The sequence below is a fragment of the Panthera pardus genome, unplaced genomic scaffold, assembly GCF_024362965.1.
Source record: "Panthera pardus isolate Hobbes unplaced genomic scaffold, ASM2436296v1 HiC_scaffold_20, whole genome shotgun sequence".
In the NCBI taxonomy this organism is placed as follows: Eukaryota; Metazoa; Chordata; class Mammalia; order Carnivora; family Felidae; genus Panthera; species Panthera pardus.
This window is the reverse complement of record NW_026526766.1, coordinates 73,800,394-73,816,406: the sequence shown is the minus strand read 5'-3', so window position 1 is coordinate 73,816,406 and position 16,013 is coordinate 73,800,394. Positions and strand designations below refer to the sequence as shown.

The following is a 16,013-nucleotide window of genomic DNA, read 5'->3' as shown; positions in this document are numbered from 1 at the left end:
TATGCATACACACTCTCTCGCGCACAGGTGCTCACACACACGCACACACACACACACACATCCACCAGCGTCCTAGGTTTCCTGGCAAGGAGCCAGTGAGATAATGGATGTGACACATGGGAGGGGTGGTTTGGCCAACTTTAATTAATTCCCACTTGGCTCCTTTCTTCATCAGAACTCAGCCCTTCCAAATCCTGACTCAGCCACTCTCCACAAGACATTGCCACATTTGAACTGGATAGAGCCTTAAAGAGGGAAGAGAAGGTCATTCACAGCACACCTACTCCGTGCCCGGTACTGTGTCCATTAGACCTCTTAACACCCACTCACTGCAATTCAGGATCGAGACACAGGTTCGGAGAGGCTGGGTCACAGCCTGTGGTGACACACAGGTAAGAGGCGAGGTCTTCCCAGGTTCAGCTAGCGCCTGGTCTGTCTGACTTCAAAGCACTCACTTACTCGGTTATGAATGAGAAGCCCGGACGACTCTCCCGCACTCCCTCTGACCAAATGGCAGCTGCCCCAGGCGGGAGACTGGCCCCTCCCGTTGGAACGCCAGCTCTCTGCCCACCTGGGTCCCTGCAGGTCACTTCTGCAGAGCCCACCCTCCGGGATCCCCCACCCCACACGGGCCACCCCTCACACACAGTCTCCCAGCCTTGGCTCCTCACGAGCCCTGCTCCGATGCCTTTTATGTCCATGGTGCAAGTGCAAGGCCAGGCTCAGGGCTACCAAGGATTCCAATGGCCAAAAAAGGACAGCAGCTTCCCCCACCCCGCCCTTGCCCACCTCAGTCTGTAGCTGGGAGAGGAGCTGGGCTTGAAATGCAGTCAGGGGTGGGTCTTCGTGTATCCTGTTCTGTCACTTCATAAAAGGTGGAACTGAGACCCCACGAGGTGACAGACCTGCTCCCTTGTCCGGGTTCCTCACCTGGGCCATTTTATAGATTTCTCTCTGCATTATGAGCAGCTGGCGCAGTGCTTGGGACATAATCCTTGCCCCAGTACAATAGCTACAAATATAGATACATACTGAACACCTACTCTGAGCCAAGTCTTGGGGTAAAGACAGGGAAAACCGCAGTGGGGAACAAGACCCAGTTCATGTCTATGGGGGACTCTCGAGGGAGAAACCAGAGACGAGTAATGATAAAGAGTGCCTGTTATCATTACAGGCACTAGCATTTTCTGGGAGCTCTTCTGAGCCCCGGACACATAAATCTGTGAGGTAGCAACGATCACCATCCCCATTTCACAGATGAGGAAACTAAGGCACAGAGGATAAGTGACTTGTCCAAAGTCAGACAATTTGTAGATGGGATTTAGACTCAGGCAGTCTGGTTCTTGAGCCCAAGCTCTTTACATTTCACTTCACTGCAGATGAAAACACTACAACCCAGTGCTAAGTGGAGTACAGGAGGAAGTCAGGGAGAACTTGACCCAGACTGACAGGAAATTCCTAAAGGGAGTTCCAGCTAAGCTCAGGCTGGAGGGAGACAAGGAGGGAGGCAGATGAAGTTTTAGCTGCAGGGATGCTCGAGGCATCCCTAGTCAGGTGCATGTGTGACTTCTGGGATGGAGAAGACTATGGCTTCCCAGCCAGACTCATGCAGATTCCCCAGTGAGAAATAGAAGGATCTATAAAGTCTAATTAATTGCTTAGCCGTTGGTGAGGATGAGAGCCTTGTTGCCAACCCAGCTCTCCAGCCAACAAGCCTGTGTGACCTTGGGCAAGCCCCTTTCCCTCTCTGTGTGGGGAATAGTACTCCATCTGGACTAGTTAACAGAGCCTCTGAGAACTAGAAGACAGGTGGAAAGGTATATCCTCACCCATAAATGCTACAAATATAGTGGGGGTGGTAACTATGTTGAGCTCCTTTTCTGCAGGTAGGGTTGGGAAGTAGAGAGAACAGAGGGCTCTGAGTGGCTGAGGTCAAGAGAGGGGCTGACACAAAGAAGGGACACATCACGAAGGACTGGGAAATTCTGGGCCAGAAATGCCCCGTGTAAGTCATCTCTAATCCAAGTACCCAGCACAGGGCCTGGCCCAGAGGAGGCATCATAAAATATTTCACAAATGAGCACATGAGTGATTAGAATCCCAAGAGACAACTCTAGGGCTAGGGTTGGCTCAGACTTCCTCTAAAAATAACGTGGATATCATGCATTTAGAAGTTCAGGCCAATGCAATAGGGCAAGAAAAACAAATGAGACAACTCGCCTTTGAGGAAAAGGAGACAAAAGTATGTCCCTTTTTTGCAAATGGTATGAGTGCCTGTCTAAAAAATCCAGGAGAACCAACAGACATACTATTAAAATCAATAAGATTATTCAGTACAGGGCATGGTTATAAAATAAACACAAAAAGGACAAAAATACAAAAGTCAACAGTCCTATTCAAAAGCTGACAGCCAGCTAGAAAATAGAATGGGGAAAATATTTCATTCATAGCAGCAACAAAAATACAGAATTTCTACACATAAACCAGAGCTGTGCAGGTCTTATGCAATAAAAGCTATAATAGTTTATTAAGAGATGGTTAAAAAATGCAACCAAATGAGAAGGCATGTCATGGTTTTAGACAGGAAAACATGATATTTTAAAGATGTCAATTCCTCACAAATTAATAGACACATTTGACGCAATTCCAATAAAACCCCCAGGGTGTTTTTTAAGGAAATGATTAAGATGAGCATAAAGTTCATCTGACAGAATAAATAGCCAGAAATATTTTCAAAGAACGGGGAGACAGGGAGGAAGGCACATAGAGTAAAGATTGTAGATGTCACATAAAATAGTATTTAAGCAAAACATATACAAGCAGAGCAATGACACATACTTGAATGGCCAGGGATAGACCCTGGTCTGTCATATAATAATCAGTAGAGTCAAGGTTAATTAATAAATGGTTAATATTGGGGGGGGAAATAAAGTTACAACCCCACTTCATACCAGCCCCCCATGAAGATTAATACCAGATGGCTTAAAATTTTTTTAAAGATACAAATGATACTATGAAATGACTAGGAATATAAATGAATACCTATCTGATCATGTGGTAGGAAAGAAATGTCTGCGTATAAAAGTAAAGAACAATATGGGGCGCCTGGGTGGCTCAGTCGGTTGAGCGTCCGACTTCGGCTCAGGTGGTGATCTCGCCGTCTGTGAGTTCGAGCCCCGCCTCAGGCTCTGTGCTGACAGCTCAGAACCTGGAGCCTCCTTCTGATTCTGTGTCTCCCTCTCTCTCTCTGCCCCTCCCTGACTCATGCTCTCTCTCTGTCTCAGAAATAAATAAACATTTAAAAAAAATTTTTTAAATAATAAAGAACAATAAATTTTACATACGGGTGGAACCCTCTCCAACTATCTGACATAAGTTCCTAGTAAGTGTGAGCTGTGATTGTTGGTCCAAAAAAAATAGATAAAACTTTTCTTTGTGAATATCATCATGAATACTCTGAAGAGGCAAGCTGCCAAACTGGAAAATATTTCTAAGGTAGATGAAGCCTTCCTAATCTTAGTATGTAAATAGAAATAATTTTACAAATCCATAACAAAGGACAGCATCCCAACCCTCCAGATAAACCACTTTGTAAATGATAAAATACAAATGGAAAGCAGATGTAAGAAACACATTCTTCTCAATGATCAATGAAGTGAAGTGAAAACAAGAATAAATTATCTTTTTAAAATACCCTCCTCTGATGCTAGCAGCAGCATGAATTGGTTCAATCTTTCTAGAAGGCAATTGCTAGCAAAATAACAGTGGAACACATAAAGCTCTTGGGTATAGGGCATATTTTAAATTATTCACCTATATGTATGTGTGCATGTATGTGTATGTACATCTATATCTTTGTGTGCGTATGTATGCAGTTTGATTAGTATATGTTATATATGTGGGGCTCCTAGGTGGCTTAGTCAATTAAGCATCCGACTTCAGCTCAGGTCACGATCTCACAGTTCATGAGTTTGAGCCCTGCGTTGGGTTCTGTGCTGACAGCTCAGAGCCTAGAGCCTGGAGCCTGCTTCAGATTCTGTGTCTCCCTCTCTCTCTGCTCCTACCCCTCTCACGCTCTGTCTCCCTCTCTCTCTCAAAAATAAATAAACATTAAAAAATAAAGTAAATAAAAAAAGTATGTGTTATATATGTATATGTTAACATACATAATATACGTTAATCCACAAAGGAAGGACACAGAGCTAGCTGTGGAGCAAAATTGCCTCGTAGCTAAAAGTACATGCAGGCTTTGGAGTTAGGCAGTAGAGGGTCCAAATCCCGTCTCTGCCACTTTTCAGAAATGTGACTCTGGGCAAGTTACTTAGCCACCTGGACCTTAGTTTTTTCATCTGGAAAACGGGGGTAATAACACGTGCCCAAAAAGTATGTGAAGCTCTCGGCCAGTCCCTGGCCCAGTCCTCAAAATGAACTCAGCGCTTATCACTGGGCAGGGCCATTGCAGGGAGCTTACTTTCTTCTCGATACTTTCTAGACTATTCCACATTTTCCTTACTGAGCATGCCCAACTCCATCATCAGAGGAAGGGGGAAAGGCGGGAGCTGGGGCCTGAGAACCCTGTAGGGTTGCTTCCACCCCGGTTCCCGCCAGCTCCACCAGCAGCTGCCTGGGTCACCAGGTCTGCTCCTTCCTGCCCGCCTCTCCTCCCCTAGTGCCCAAGGGCCCATAATAATCCTAGGTAATCCACATGAGGGATGGAGCGACCACGTGCCCAGAAGAGTGGGCCGGGGGCCTGAGCCTCTGGCATGGGCAGCTCTGGTTTTCTTCATGGCTGGAGCCCCACCTGCTTTTGGCCCAGAGCCCCTCACCTGCGCCCGGCCCTGTATCCCACCTGACTGCACCACGGCCCATCAGCATCCCCAGCTCCAGACCTCCCCACCGGCTTCTCAGCCCTCCTTCTCAGGCTGCCCGAGTGGCCTTTACAGACCTCATCTGATCATGTCACCTCTGCCAAAACCCTGCTCACGGATTCCTATTGCTCCCTGGCTAAAGTCCAAAAGTCTTACCACCGCCTACCAGGCCTGCTACCCTCCCCAGCCACCCCCTGCCTCTGTGTCTTGTCACCCGCTGCACCTCAGACCTTAGTTCAGCCCGTCTGCCCTCCGGAAAGGCACACCTCACCTCCCAGACCAGACCAATCCCCACTGGGCTAGGCATCGGAGCAGCCCATGCTTCTCATGTGGAACCCTGATCATGGCATAATTCTGCATTTGCCAGTGCGGTTAGCTTGTTTCCGCAAGGGCAGGGACTGCACTTGCTGTTGCCCCAACATTGGCCCAACACCTTGCACGTGCTGACAGCTGACCCTCCCGTAGCATTGCCACAGGCCAGCACTGCTCTAAGTGACTCAGTTACTCCTCATGACAACTCAAGGGGGCAGCTACTCTTATCATCCATTTGCTAGAGGAGGAAACTGAGGCACGGGAAGCAGAAATGATGTACCCAGAGTCACAGAACTAGGAGAGGACAGAGCTGGGATGCGAACTTCGATCATCTGGCTCCAGAGTCTGTGCTCTTCATCACTGCCCTTCCCTGCAGCAACAACTGTGGGTTGGTTGGCTCCACGAATCAATCCAATGACTCAACACTGGGCCTCTAAACGTCAGCCAGTGCCATCCTCCCAGGGTGCTGGCCTCTCTGCCTCATTCCCAAAGCCCTTGATCTCGACTCCATGTGGGGGTTGACCCTCCGTCTTCTTGGTAGATTTGAGCGTGGGGTATATGGGTATATGGGCGCATGGGTAAGCCTTGGGGCCTAGGGCAGGCGGGTTGGGCTGAACCGTGGCTCTGGCTTGCAGCGGCCCTGACAAGTGTCTTCCAGCGGGCAAACCCAAGGATCCAAAATATAGTCCTGCCCCTGCTGGTCATTGCCAGTAACCCGGGAAAGTCACCTTGGCCCTTTGTGACCTCAAGAGGCATGAAGTCCTTCCTTTGCTCTTCCTCCCTTTCTTGATTCTGCTCAATCCACCTGACTCACCCACCCCTCAGTCTTCATCCTACAAGACCATCAGCTCCTGAGGGCTCCATCAACCCCCTGAAACAATGTATGCACAGTGACCCATCCAAAGTGGAGGCTCCCTGTCACTTGGGCAGACCTTCCTGATTTTTCTATCAATTATTGAGCACATAGTAGGTGCTCAATAAACGTTTGTTGACTGAAGGAAGATGAATAGATGGGTGGCCCCAGGGGCGGCTCTAGAAGCCAACATCATGTGGAAGAGGAGGAGCCGGCCCAGGGCCTGCGGGAGGCCGGCCCTACGGTCCCATCAGGTCACCTCCCAGGCCCAAGGGGGATCTGGAACACAGTGAGGACCCTCTCCCCAGAATCACACCCTTGGTGCAGATCCATAGCATTGTCTTCAGCTGAGTCAGGAATTCCATCCAGGGAGGGCCTCCGCTCTAACCTTGTCCTGGCCACACCACAGATCAAGCGCAGCCCAGGATCCAAGCCCAGCGAACTGGGGGCTCCCACCCAACTGGCCTGTCCTGGGGCCACCTCTGCTCACCCCTGGGCTCCAGGCCAGGTAGCAGGCAAAGGGCATGACTCCCCCTTGGAGTTTTACGCAAGCACTCATGGAAGAAGCAGCCTCTTATTCCAGTGTATTTTCTGGAACCCACACCCTTAGTTGTTATGTGCAGAAGCAGGCTGGAATCCTGTCCAGGAGACCCTGAGTCCATTCATCCCAGCTCTATGCGGCAGGAGGCAGAGTCACTTGCTAGGTACGAGCCTCACTCACCGCACCCAGGGCTGCTTCTCAAAATGGAGGGAGAAGCAGCCGAGGGGCCCCCTCCTGCCTCAGCACACCTATCGGCTGGATGAGAGAGAGTGGGCTGCAGGCCAGACCAGGGCTGCCGTGGGCCTGGGGCTGAGGCCCTGCAGTGTGGGGTCAGCATGGGCCGGAGAAGGAGCCTCTGCTCTCATAGAAGCCAGGGATCAATCTGGAAGCTGGAGGGAGTGGGGAGGACCGGACGGTCCCAGCCAGACCAAGAAAAGCGTGTTCCTGAGCAGACCCGGTGATTTGGAACAGCTGTGGGTCCTCGACATCGCGATGTAGCCCACGGCCTGGGAGACCTGAGCCCTGTGCAAAGCAGAAGTCTCCACGGGAGCTGCCTCGTTCTGCCCGGCCCACTGGAGCAGGTACCTGCTACCATTTCCCAGACACTGGCTTAAGGTGCCTGAGCCTTGGTTTCCCCATCTGTAAATGGGTACGGTATCTCCACCCATCTCCTTAGGTCTTTGTGGGGATCCAATGAAGACAAGTTACATAAAGTGCATGCATAGCACCCACAGTAAGGTCCAATATACGGTGATTATTGCCGACAATAAAAACTTTCTTTAAGCCACCCGACCTGCACGACAGGCTTAGCAAAGAATCACCTTGGGCCTGGCCACTCTCGTGACCCTCGGAGGGCAGGCTGGGCCGGGCTCTGTCCTGACCAGGAGCCCCTCTGCCTTTCCAGCCTGCTTCACACTCTTTCCACACGGTTTCTGCGTTCTTGGCTTCCCTGACCTTGCAATTTCCTTCCCCTCCTCCTGTGTCTCCGGCCACTCCTGGAGACTTCTCCCCATGACCTAAATGTTGCTGGCCTGGCACACCTTCTGGTGCTCAGGCTGCTCACTCCAAGCACAGCCCCCGACAGCCCTGTTCACTGCCGCAGCTGCAGGAATAGACCGAGGAGCTGCGGGGCTGCAGTTCCCAGCCGGCATCAGAGTACCGGTCACTCTGGTCTCTGCGGGCTCATCTTAAAGTGGACTGGAGCATTCCAGAAAGGTTCCCTGGGGGAGGTGGCCACCACCCCCTGCCCCCCCCAAGGCTCTATCTCTGGCTCAGCCTTCTGCAGAGTTTCAAAATGTCTGTCCACAAATGGTCTCCACCTGGCGGGGCTCCAGGGTCCCAAATGACATCCTCATTGGGTTCCCGGGTCTGGTCCCCCGGGTTACCCCCTGGGAGTCACTGGTCTCTTCTCTGTCGCCTATGGCCCCGTCGTCTCTACCTCCCCCCCACATCGTGACTGCAGCTGCTTCCCCTCCTCACACATCCCTAGGCTGGCTGGGCTAGCCTCATCCCTCCCCTGTACCACCCCAGGTCTCCCTGCCTCTGCTCTGGTCCCCTCCTCCAGTCAACGTCCATACGACACTGATCGTCCTCAAACACGACCATGTCCCTCCCCAGCTTGAAAGACGGACAGGGTAAGTCTTACGACCCATAAAACTTATATCCCTAGTCCAACATTCCAGGTCCGCCCTATTAAGCAGCAAATGACCCTTCTTCCTGCTCTCCTTTGAGGACTGTAGGTGGCAACTGTCCTCTTCTCCCTAGCCCCCCCACCCCCAGCCAGAAGCTCTACTCCCAAGTCCCCACTGTGTCACCATCCTGGCACTTGGGAGGCGCTCCGGGACTGCCTGTGGCACTGAGGCCCTCCCACCAGGAGCCCCTAAGAAGCACCCCAAACGTGGCCCCAACCCCAGCACCCACTCCCTGGCCCGACCTGCAGACCCCACTGCAAACACTCACTTTGGCTCCAGGAGGGCCGGGGAGGCCTGGGTTTCCATAAGGCCCAGGAGGACCCTGAAAGGGGAAAGAAACAAAGAAGTGAGAGAAAAATGGGTGTCACGCACCTCCCACAGCAATGCCCGGCACATTCCCCCTACCCTTCTGGGTCTTCTCACCGAGCCAAGCCTCAGCGGACTATCATGGCGGTCTACTCTTAGGGAGGGCCCCCTCAGTGCCTGCCCCTGCACTAAACACTTTCCATGCATCACCTCGTTTTACTCTACTAACCTGCGAGGTAGAAGCTATCATTATTCCTATTTTGAAGACGGTGCTCAGAGAGGTTTAGAACTTTCTCAGGTCACTCAGCCGCTAAGAGGCAGGGCCAGAGCTCAACCTCAGATGTCCGGCTTCAGAGCTCAAGCCCTCAACCTCGGAGTTTTGCCGCCTCCCCCTTCTCTCCACCTGGCCCCGCAGCCCTTCCCAGGCTGGCTTCCCGGGCTCAAAACCCGTTTCTCTATTTGCTTCCCTCCCCCATGCCTCATCACGTTTGCCTGTGCTGTTCCCATCACCTGGCATGCGTTTCCCATCCATCCCCAGCTGACACCTACCCCATTCTTCAAGGCCTGGCTCAAATGCTACTTCCTCCCGGGGATCTTCTAGGACTTCTGCCTAAACGAACTGCTCCCTTTCGGCTCCAACCGTGCTGTTGTGTGAGCCTTTGGAGTAGAGAACTCAGTGAAGGGAGTATGTGGCATTTCCCGAGCAAAGGTGCATCCCTCCGGAGCCGCAGCCCAGCCAGAGAGCTCTCCCTTAGATTCCTACACGCTCTGAGCTTACGGGTCCTCTGGGGGCCTTGGAGCAGCTAGGAAGACCGGGCCCAGAGAGTCAAAGAGTCTTGGCCAAGTCACACAGCAGAGCGATGGCCGAGCCAGGGCTGGGACCCAGGCCTGTTGGCTTCAGGTCTAAGGCTTATTCATGGCACTGGATTTTCCCAGGTCATATCTGAATCCCATATAACAGCTGGAACCTGTTATGTCTACTTTCTCCAGCAAGGGCCCTGGGTTAGAGTCTTGCAGCCAGTAATAGAAACAGAGCCCTAAGAGTCAGGTAATTCCCGAGAGTCTCTGTCTAGCAGGAATAATCTGGGGGCAGAGGGGGTGGGGAGAGGCACCTCGAGAGGCCCAGTGGTGCCCCACCACACCGGCTTCTAGACACACTGCCCTTGTCCCTGGCCCCTCTTGACTCATCTGGCTAGCTGTGTATGAACTTGCTTCCTTCCTCCCTCTCGGAGGCCAACTTTCCAGCTGCAGCCTGTCACATTCCAACCACGGCACCTCCCTCTTCCTCGACGCCTGAACGGGGACCCTCCCCTTCTCTGAACACGTTGAGAAGGAACGGTGTTCAGAAGCTCACTCAGCCTGAGGAATTGATACGGTGTCACGGGCGACGCTCTCTCTAAACGAAGCAGCTCTCCAGCCCTCGCAAGCATGCCCCCGAGCACCGCCTCCTGGCATATGGATGTGACCTGGCAGTGTCAGGACCTGGAACTAGCTGTGAGCAGCCCTCCCCCTCCCCAGCCTTGCTCTCCCCAAAAGTCCTATGAGTAACTAGGGCCCAGTGGTCTCCAAGGAACGTGGAGGACCTCAGATGTTCACCCCTGCCCAGGCTTCTGGGGTCTAACCTCAGGGCTCAGCCTGAATTGGGCCTAAGTTGCGTAAAGGCGTTTCAGGAGGGGCCCCCGACCAGCACTCCAGAACCAGGCATGGGCTGTGGGAGGCCAACAGTGGCCACTTCTCCCCAGTTGTGCCCCCCAGCTACCCCAAAGACGGTGGCCTGGAGCACTCGGCTACCCCATCTGCAGTTTATGAAGGTGGGGGCTTCTTCCTGCTTCCCCGCCCCCACCTCTCCTCCCCTCTCCAGCCACTGCCTTGCAGCGAAACGAAGCAGCACATAGTTGACTGGGAGCCAAGCAGACCAATTCTATAAATGCCGCAGCCCAGAAAGCCGGGTGTGGGGAGGGCCCAGGGATTCCCCAACATCCTTCCGCGGGCCGGGGGAGTATGCGGAGGTGGGAAGGGGCATGCCACTGAGCTTTGGATGACCTCAGGTAAGGCCTTGCCCCTCCCTGAGCCCCAGAGCCACCATCTGTGGAGAGAGGAGCTGGGGTTGTCTAATCTTCACATTCTATTATCTCTGGAATTTTATGATCTATGGAATTTCCAGTCTAGAAACAGGATGATGGGGAGGGGAGCACACAGAGAGCCCAAGAAGGATGTCAGGAGAGCCATTCACTCACTCATGGAATTTCAGAGCTGGGAGGAACCTTGGAAATACCTTTCTAAGGAAATGCCTTGGAAAATCCTGGAAGGACCCCGTGCTTTAGAGATGGGAAAACTGAGGCCCAGAGAAGGGAAGAGATTTACCTAAGATCACACAGCTTCTGGGGTGAAGTGTTAACTCTCGGCCTAGAACTCTTCAGCAAACATTTGGCCAGCACCTGCTATATGCAGGGCACTCTGAGAGGCATTGTGTAAGAAAGAGAAAAACAGGGCCTGCCTCTGGCCCACAAGGGCCCGACTGAGTAGAGAGAAAAATCAGTGCAATAAATCGTTACCATCATAGGCTCTGGGGTCACACTGCCTGGCTTCAGTCCTAGCTCTGGCATTTATCCTATGGTAGACTTTGTCCAAAGTAACAACTTTTCTGAGCCTCAGTTTCCTCACGTGTAAAATGGGGACACTTATTGGAACCTATTTCTTGGGATGACTAGGAGGGTGAGGTCATGCATATGTAGCTCGGTCAACAGAGTTCAGCAGTCTCTGTGAGCTTTTCGGAAGTGATCCGTGCCATCCAGAAAGGCAGATAAATTGCTGCAGGAATTCCGAGAAGGGGACAGTCATCAGAAAACGTGGTGGCATTGGATCTCTGCAGGGGATGGAGGAGGAGCTTGCAAAGAAGGGCACTCCAGGTCGCCGGGGCCAGGTGGAGAGAACAGCCCGAGCGAAGGTGCAGAGGAGCGGTTTGGATAGGTAAGGTGCCTGCTAAGTCAGAGGGCCTCCTCCTGGTCCCAGGCTGCAAGGCCCTGTGGCCAGCAGTATCCCTGGTACCTCTGTGGTCCCCAGCTCTGGGTAGATGCTCCATGGAGACTCTGGAGCCAGGAGGAAATGCTGCTTTAGACAGCAGATTCCAGAGCCCTGGGCCCAGAGAGCACAGGGCCAGGTCTGGAGGGAACTAGGGCTGGAGTAATTGCATAACCAGAACCATCCGCTGGGTTCAGAGCTAAAAATATGCCCCAGGCAGCTGTCTCTGCCAGAGCCTTGCCAGGCACCCAGCGTGGGAAAGGCTGATTCAGCCTAGGCACAGGTGCCAGGCGTCATGGGTCTGAGCCCTCTTGGGAAAAGGACAGATTTTTCAACAAGAGAAACCCCCAAGGATCCCAGCATATGGTTAAGAGCCTGGGCTCCCATCCTGGGCTCTTCCATTTCCTACATGCTCAGTTTCCTCATCCCTAAAAGGAGAACGATTGTACTGGCCCATGGGGCTCCTAGGGGAGAGGGGCTCAAACAAGGCAGCATTAAGTGACATAGGAGGTATGACACGTAGGAGCGGTTTTTCACACCAAGGCTCAGGCGAGCTCATCTCAGCCACTGCAGCCCAGCCAAGCCATCCTCCAGCCTCTGATGAGACCTCTCAGCATGGGTAGCTCCCACCCTGACCTTTCCTATGTCGGTATCCCCACCCCAGGCCCTGCAGAGGTGCCTGCAGAGGTGCAGAGATGGATGTGAGGGTCATGTCCTCCCAAGCCAGCTTTTGTCCTGGACAGATGCTGAAACCCATCAGCTCAGGACGTGTGGTCTGCAGAAACCCCTTCTCCACTCCAGGCTGCCACGGGTGACACCCACAATGAACAACTGAGACCCTGTAAGAGGTCATTGCTCTCCCACACCACGCCCGTCCACACGGTGCCCCCTAAGAGCCCTAAGTACACTCCAATGGGCAAAATGGAAAATGGGTCCTCACGTGGGACGGGAAACAGCCTGAGGACACACAGCGAGGCTGGAACTTGGGGGTTGTGGGATACAGGCCAAAGAGCCAACCAGAGCTCCCAAGGACAGTGTGTGATCACTTACCCGAGGCCCCCGTGCACCAGGGGGTCCAGGGAGCCCAGGCAGCCCAGGGGGACCCTGAGGAAAAAAGCAAGAAGATGGCATCAGTGCGAAGTGGCAGCAGAGAATGAGTTCAAACAGTCATTCAACAAGCCTGTCCAGAGCTCTGGGCATGGAAACCCAGCAGCTGAGAAGAGGGGTCCTCTGAGGTCCCTACCTAAGGAACTCATGCTCTTTGAGGCTTTCAGGCCTTTGCAGCTGCTGTTTCTAGGTCTTTGAAGTTTTTGTCTTTTATTGCCTAGCTAACTTATCCAGGCTGTCACCTCTTCCAGGAAGCCTTCCCTGATCCCTCCCCCAGGTTGAGTCAAGTCCCCTCTTTCCCTCTATTGTAAAGGCTTCATATTGTTTGGGGAATTGTCTGCTCAGAAGCCTATCACTCCCGTTAGACCACGGTCTCCTCAGAGGAACTATTTCTCTCTCTCTCTCCCCCTAGGGTTCAGCTAAAGGTTTGATAAGATAAAACAGCAAGGGACCTCAGAGCTCAGCCAAGTTCTCTGCAGAGCCAGAGCAGAGAAGGGACTTGTCCAAGGTCACACAAAGCCTCTTTGCACCATGGAGAGGCAGCGCAGCATAAATGGTATAGGCAAAGGCTTTTGCATCAGACAGGCCTGGGTTCAAACCTCATGCTGCCCCTTACCAGCTGGGTTTGGGCAAGTTCTTTAACCAGCCTATGGCCTATAAAATGGGGGCAATAAGAGCCTCTTCATAGGATTGTCACAGGGATGAAATGAGAGATGGTGAACATTTAACACGGTGACTGGCATATAATCATCACTGAAACGTTCTCTCTATTCCAGTGGTCACAGCCTGGTCCAGCCTTCATCACTGCTCCCCGAGAACCTGCGACCATGCCCTCATTTGTCTCTCTACCTCCACCCTCTCTCTACTCCTGTCCTTCTCTACACAGCTTGTTCACCTTCCCAAGGCGCTCTGTGGCTCAACAACATTCAATGGCTCCCTATTTCCCACAAGAGAAAGGCCTAACTCTATAGCACAGAAAGAAGGCAGCTGAGCAGACTTACTAAACAGAGGGCTGATCTTTGTTCAAATCCTGGTTTTGCTACTTATTAGCTGGAGACTCCTGAGGTCTCCACCTGCTCCCATTCACCATGGGCTCAATAGCTACGGCTCTGTCTACCCTGAAGGGATAAATGAGGATTAACTGAGTGCCTGATGTGAAGAACTGAACACAGAACCTTCGAAGGACGCCTGGCTTTCGAGGATGTGTGAGGCCTGGGGAATTCATTTGTTTCAAATAACCATCAACGAGATTCCAGGTTTCCTGCCCGGAGTTAAAATCAGCGTTGAAAACCCAGTACGGTTTGGCTGGTAATTAATCCAGATCTCACGCTGGGCAGGCTCGGTTCACAGTTCTGGCCTGTGAACGCCACGTGCTTGCTCGTCCATGAATAAAAATCAGAAGAGAGATCCAGACAGGCAGATATGGGCACCAAGGCCCCAGAGGCACTGGAAAGAGCCCCGGGTGGAGGGAGGAGCGGGTGGCTGCGTGGCCTCAGGCAAGTCCCGGACACCTCGGAGCCTCCCGGGACCTCTGGCCAAATTGGCAGCCGTCTTCCTTGTCTTCCTTCCATCCAGAGCCCTTCTATGTAGTTCTGCAGGTTTGGGATTTCAGGGCCAGGCTCCGCTCCACAACCCCGCCCACTGCTCCCCCTGCTCCCCGCCCCAGCCACCCGCGCCAGGGGAACAGTAGAGAACGTTGTAAGACTGGGGACCTGGGTTCACACCAGGCACCCCTGCTTACGAGCTGTGTGGCTTTCAGGGCACCCTACTTCATTCTCCAAGCCTTCATTCTTTTAAGTGTAAAATGAGGATATGACGGCACCTTGCTGACAGATAATCTATAAAAAGTGCTAATCCTGGTGCCTGGCACACAGCTAAAGCCCAAAAAGTTAGCTGTTGTTTCTGTTAAGCGAGCTGCTGGATGCTCTCCAACTCCGAATTTTAAACCACCCTCCTTGGCATCTGTTTTTCAGGAAGAGCAAAGATTTCCCTTTCCAGAAGGCCCTGCTTGGCCCTGTTCTTCCAGGTGACCCGGAATTAAAGGGAAATGCAGGGGCTCAGTGAAACACTGCTACAGGCATCCTTATCACTGCAGAGCCCTCTTCATAGATGAGACACCAAAAAGAGCCTCAGGGTGGCAAAATGCTTGCCCAAGGCCACACAGCTAACAGGCGGAACAGGGACTCAGCCCAGGACATTGGCTCTGTTCTCCTCTCCTGGGAGCTTCCACGCAGAGACTCTCGGCTCGGTATATTCTGACTAGGTGTGCAAACTTGGGTAAGGGCTTGCCCCTCTATGGGCAGCCGTGGAATGAGCATCCTAGAACCTTCCCAGCATGGGGTACTTCCTGAGTTGCAGGGTGGTGGTGACTTCCTTCTCCAGTTATCTGGCAGGAGAGGAAAGGAGGAGACCATGCCCATCTCACAGAGAAGAAGGTCAAGGCCCAGCGAGGCAGGGCTCGTGCAGGGCTCCAGGGAGGGAGATTCTCCCTCAGGGACCCTGGTAGGGCCGCTGCTGTGGAGGCCCGGACACTCCCTCTTGGCATTTCTTCTGCCCCAGAAACAGGGGCATCCAGGCTGGGAGTCTGACCTCACCCACACATCTGCAGAGCAGACTCTAAGTGCCAGTTGGGACCCACGGCCCAGCCTGGTGATGTCAGTCCACAGCCCGGCTCCGTGTCATGGCAGCCCAGCCCCCGGCCACGGGCCTGGCCTGGCTCTCCTCTACCAACCCGGGCCCAGCCGCGGCCACAGGCCTAACCCTTCCCCGCTCAGTACTTACTTTGTTAGTTTGTTAGTGGGCAAGCGAGGGTGGGCGCTCCCCCCTGCCCCCTCTCGCCTGATCCGAGACCCTGCCTGTTCTCCACGCAGTGGAAAAACGCTGCCATTTCTTTCCAGGGCCTGAAGCCTGAGCGGGTGACTCTGGGATGATTCACGAGGGCCGGGGTGGGATTTTCCACTCCACGCCGCAAACAACGGGGCCTCTGAGAGGGCCCAGAGCCGAGGGGGAGGGGAGCGGGGGCCACAGGCCTGCCTGGGGGAGGTGAGCGAGGCCTGGGCTTGGGGGCTCGCACAAACAGAGCCATGGAAACAAACAAGCAGCCGCTCTGGGCTTCCCCTGAGGGTCATGGCCTCCAACAGCCAGACCTAGGGGAACCCCATCCCACGGAACAAGTCCACTCTGATGTCCAGCTGCAACCACCCTCCTGCCAAGCCTTGCAGAAAGAAGTCCGCCCTGGCTGGCAGGGCCCCTGGCAGCGAGCAGAGAGGCTCCAGAGGCCGAGGATCTGGGAGACCCGAGTCCGGTCTCTCGTG

General features: G+C 53.3%; 1 protein-coding gene across 7 annotated transcripts in view; it reads right to left on the bottom strand.

Annotated features, from left to right (window-relative positions):
- Positions 1–16,013, bottom strand: part of COL27A1 (collagen type XXVII alpha 1 chain) — a 141,158-nt gene that overhangs the window by 107,290 nt on the left and 17,855 nt on the right. For all 7 annotated transcript variants that reach the window (XM_053908216.1, XM_053908214.1, XM_053908215.1 and 4 more), the window contains exons 4-5: positions 12,643–12,696; positions 8,534–8,587 (exon numbers count right to left, since the gene is read on the bottom strand). In XM_053908216.1, coding sequence (XP_053764191.1) covers positions 8,534–8,587; positions 12,643–12,696 — 108 coding nt within the window. The remainder of the gene's footprint in view (positions 1–8,533; positions 8,588–12,642; positions 12,697–16,013) is intronic.